At 51.7% G+C, this 4561-nt stretch overlaps 1 protein-coding gene across 11 annotated transcripts in view; it reads right to left on the bottom strand.

Moving 5' to 3' along the window:
- The window catches only part of EPB41L1 (erythrocyte membrane protein band 4.1 like 1), a 162555-nt gene that overhangs the window by 22422 nt on the left and 135572 nt on the right, over positions 1-4561 (bottom strand). For 9 of the 11 annotated variants that reach the window (XM_045295224.1, XM_045295221.1, XM_045295222.1 and 6 more), the window contains 2 exons: positions 3663-4073; positions 1092-1196 (listed from right to left, as the gene is read on the bottom strand). In XM_045295224.1, coding sequence (XP_045151159.1) covers positions 1092-1196; positions 3663-4073 — 516 coding nt within the window. The remainder of the gene's footprint in view (positions 1-1091; positions 1197-3662; positions 4074-4561) is intronic. The other 2 variants (XM_045295230.1, XM_045295229.1) reach the window with 1 other exon arrangement.

Below are 4561 nucleotides of genomic sequence, written 5' to 3' on the forward strand. Positions count from 1 at the left end.
ATGAGGAGCTGATACCAAGGGCTCAAGTAGAAAGCAAATGTTTTGAGAATGATGATGGCAACAAATGTACAAATGTGCTTGACACAATGGACAGACGGATGGATTGTGATAAGAGTTATACGAGCCCCCAACAAAATGATTTTAAAAAAACCAGTAAAAAAAAATGGTGATGGTAACATATATACAAATATGCTTGATACCTAGGATGGATTGCTCTAAGAGCTGTAAGAGGCTGCAATAAAATGATCTTGCGATTAAAAAAGGAGGAGGAGGAGGAAAGGCAGCATTCACCCGGGATTAAAGTATGGCGGGTTGGGGAAGGAGGAATGGAAGCACGGACACAGGGATGAAGTGGGGCAAGTGGGATGGAACAGAGAGAAGTTGTGACGAGCTGAACCCCAATGTGTATGAACTTGGAATTTAAAACTGATGATCTGCTCTGTAAACCTTCACATAACTTACAAGAGAGTAAATTTAAGAGAGTAAATGGTACAGAAAGCCAGCAGCACCAGGGTTGTTGTGGCCAGGAAGACCCCCAGTCCTAATTTCCCAAGTTCAGTCATCGGAGGCACTTAGGCAGTGCGCTGTAAGTGCTGCACCGGTGCCCCTTCAGGGCGGCTTTCTCCAGGGTGCTACATTGTGCTGCTTCTGCTCTCTGGCTTTTGGTTCGTTTGGGCGCCGATCTGATGTGGAGCCCTAGCCAGGTGCAGTGCCTCGGGTGATGAGTTGTTCTGACTAGAGCTGGATGGGAACTGCTCCCCCTTCCCTCCCAAAGAAGCCTTTGAGATCCTAGTTTAAGCAATCTGAAAACTGCTACTTTAACCTACTAGATCTCACAATGCCCCAGGAGAAAGGGGGGCACTGCTCACCCTCATTTCCCAGATGAGGAAATTCAGGTTGAGAGAGGTTGTGGTCTGCTCAGGCCAAGAAGCCAGGGCCCTCTGAGAGTTCTGGAAAGCCACTGAGGCTCAGAAGCGGATCAGGGGGAAGATGGGGGCTCCAGAAGAGACAGGTGGGAAAGGTTGGCCACACAGTGGGGACCCCAAACAGCCAATACTTGTGCTCCGGGGACATGGGGACTCCTAGATTACCTGGGCGGTGTCCACACTGGTGACTCTTGTCTGCAGTACGGCTTCCGGTTCAATTTTCTTCCTGATGGCCAGGCTGCTGACGGTCATGGTTTCTGTTTTCACTGGCTGTAGGGAGATGAGGGGGTCACATTTCATAACTTGAGCTCTGGTATGACTCCTGCTTATTAGCAAATTTGGTGTAGGATCAGTTGGTTGTCTCCATCAGTACAGTCTCCGAAAGCGTATGTGAATCAAGGCCAGGGAGGCATGGTTTGGTTTCACTAACAACTCGACGGGACCATCAGAATGCCACCAGCACCCAACCTGACCTGTGACCTCACAATATACAACCTCATGGGGGTTCTATGCTGGTTTCTTGTTTTAAGACCACCATCAAAACAGCATTTCTGGTATTCAAGCATTCAATTCTTCTATTCTGGGCCAGACCCCCACCAGTGTCACTGAAGGCTGCAGGACTTCAACGACTACGCCACCACTTCTTCATTGCTTCATCTGCATTGGGATTGTTCTTCAGAGGGGGAGCGGCACACGTGGATGCTTTGAGGGGCCAGGCAGAAGAGGTCAAAGACTGAGGTAGTCTTGCTGAGGGCCAGGATGAAGGAGGAGCATGACTGGTCTCGCTCAGAATGGACCAGCTGATGCTGTTCAGGAATGCAGGCTCTGAGAGGTCAGATCTTCTAGTTCTTTAATGATACCAAAAAAATAAAAATAAAAAATCTGGAGCTCGTATCTGCCTTGGGCAGTGTGTTCTTTTAAGGGCTACTGATTTGGGATCAAATGATGGTGGATTAGATAGGAACCTTAGGGGGCAGTGAGCCTAAGTCTCAGGCCAGGTGTGGTCCCTACAGTCCCTGGTGGCAGAGCAGACCAATCAGCTGATAAGCTGACTGCTTTGGATAGTGGCAGAGCTGAGGCCTTAAAGAGGGAGAGGGCAGCGAAGGAAGGAAAACCTCTGCCCGGGGTGGGCAGGAAGTTTGTGCCATAGAACTGACATCGGCATTGTGTCTTAGGACCTGGCATGACATATTGGCAAGGAGAAAAAGTGATGTCCCTGTACGGACACCCTCAGAGGGGGTGACACCAACAGTCTGTAAGATTGGGGGCATTATCTCAGCAGAGATTGATTTATTTTTTTCAAATAGGAATATCCCTGCCGTTATAGCCACACAAACATTTTTCGTAAGTCCAGCTCACATGAATATAGTTATAAGGCTAAAACTAAAATAAACGCTCGTTTATTTTTTGAATAGTCTAGTGAGCGCCTGTCAGAGCAGTCATTATTACCCAATTACAGCCATGCTTCCAGTCATGTGGTTTTATCTACACGCTCGACAAGTCTGCATTGTTGTTTTTGTGTTGCTGCAGGTGTTTCCACAGTTGTGGATTTTGTCAAATCATTTGATATTTTTAGCTGTAGTGTGATAAGTAGTACAAGGGGCCTCAAAGAGTCTGTGGATGAATGGAACTAAACGTAATTGTCCATGCACTTTTGGAGGTGCCCTCATATTTGTGCACCTGTGTCAATCACTTTGTTTGAGAATGTAGTCATTGAAGGAACAGGAGGCTGATCAAAAGAGGCCTCTGCCCGGTTACTGATGACGTTATAACCAATAATGCAAATCAAGGTAGAAAGAGATTACAAAACAACTCTGTGGTTTGTGTTCATATAATCTAAGAAGCATTACATTTAAGCAATTTATCCCTGTAGTTCATGGTTCACATTGATAACAAACATTACTAAAGGTTCTGTATGCTGTTTATGGGAGGAGGTCCATGTGTGGGGCTGGAGATGACACCATGAGGTGACATAGGGTGACAACGATCCTAGTGATCCCACTAGGGGAAAAGCCTTCCGCCCAGAGGGTAGAGCATGTAGTGAGAGCCCAAGATGGGCTAGCTCTCATCTCAGAGACTGACACATGGCGGAGGGAGAGGGGGGGGTGAAAGGAAGGCTGGGGCTGAAACCATCTGTGAGCAAATGAATGGCAGACAGCAAGACATGGCTTAGAAAGATTCCTTTGCAGCACTGTGGAGGGACATAGCGCAGAGAGACCCCGTCTATATCCCGGGGCCCCTCGATGAGCTGTTTCCTCTTCTCTACCACCTAGAGATCCCGGGAGCAGATGAAAACTGCTGTTCCTTCCCCAGGAAGCCCAAACCCTGCGGAGAGAAGCCTAGGCCTGGATCCCAACTTTCAGACCCCGGTCACAGGAGATCCTGATGGTCTACAAGCACATGCTCTGTGTGTGTGTGTGTGGGGGAATGTCAGACCAGCCGGCCTCCCACCCCTCCCACCAAGTGCCGGACACCCACCCACCCACCCCCCAACGCCAAGCGATGGGATCCCATGGGTTACAAAGCCAAGGCGTGTGCGCTGCGGTTACAGGGACACGGCAAACATGCTAATACGGGCAGAACCATGCTGTTCTGCGGAAGGGCAGTCATGCACCGCGAGACCAGGCTTCGGAGGCGGGGCTCTGGGCTGCAGGCGGCTGTCAGTCTTCTCACACACGGCCCAGGGCCCTCGAACATGCAGTGTTGGGAGGAGACCCGCGGGCTGGGCCTGGGTACCTCAAACTGCGGCATCTCCGGGGTGGCGCAGGCCCCTCGGTCGGGGCTGTCCTCCACGTCCCCGGACTCGTCCTCGTGGCTGGGGAGCCCCTTGCTGAGGTCTCGAGAGAACACCAGGCCCTCCGTGTCCGAGTCGCTCTTGTCGCGGTCGAGCTCTGGCAGGCTACGCGAGAAGTCTTCGAAGGCGCTGCCGTGGTAGTCCCCGATGACGGTGAAGTCCACCTCGGCCTCCAGGCTGGACGTGGAGCTGACGGTGATGCTGGAGCACTTGCGCTCAATGGCCAGGTGGTTGTCCTTCAGGAACACCGCATCCCTCTCCTGATCCAGGTCCTCGTCGCCCGTGTCACTCTCGGGGGCCCTGGGACGTGCTGGCTTGACCTTGTCCTCCGAGCCCTCCCTCAGCCCTGCTCTCTATGACCAGAGGGAAATCGAAAGATCGGGGGTGGGAGAGAGAGAGCAAGATGGTGAATGTCAGAGGAAATCTCGGGGCCACACCGAACAGCGAGCGAGCGAACGAACTGAACGGAAGCGCGGGTCAGGAAAAGAAAAACAGGGGCGGGGGAGAGGAAATTAAACTAAAAAGGAAACGGAAAACAGCTCCCCAGGAAAGGTTCTTTAAAACCACAACAGGCTCATACAGAAGGAAAACTTTTCCAGAGCAGGAACGCTCCTTCTGAGGGTCCTGCCAGTCCAGCCACCGATGCCCAAAGCAACTACAAAGCGCGCAACCCGCCAGCTGGCCCCGGGCAGGAGGCTCCATCCAGGGTTTGGATCTAGGAGCGCATCGGAAGCGGCGCTGTGCAAAAGGCAGGGATGGCAGCCATTTGCCCAGGCCCATCCGTGCAGTTGGCGTGGAGAAACAGAAATGGAGGGGGGCCTGAGATTCCGAGGAACGGGGG

Source organism: Echinops telfairi, unplaced genomic scaffold, assembly GCF_000313985.2.
Source record: "Echinops telfairi isolate 266 unplaced genomic scaffold, ASM31398v2 ScPeMD7_5592;HRSCAF=6446, whole genome shotgun sequence".
Classification (NCBI taxonomy): domain Eukaryota; kingdom Metazoa; phylum Chordata; class Mammalia; order Afrosoricida; family Tenrecidae; genus Echinops; species Echinops telfairi.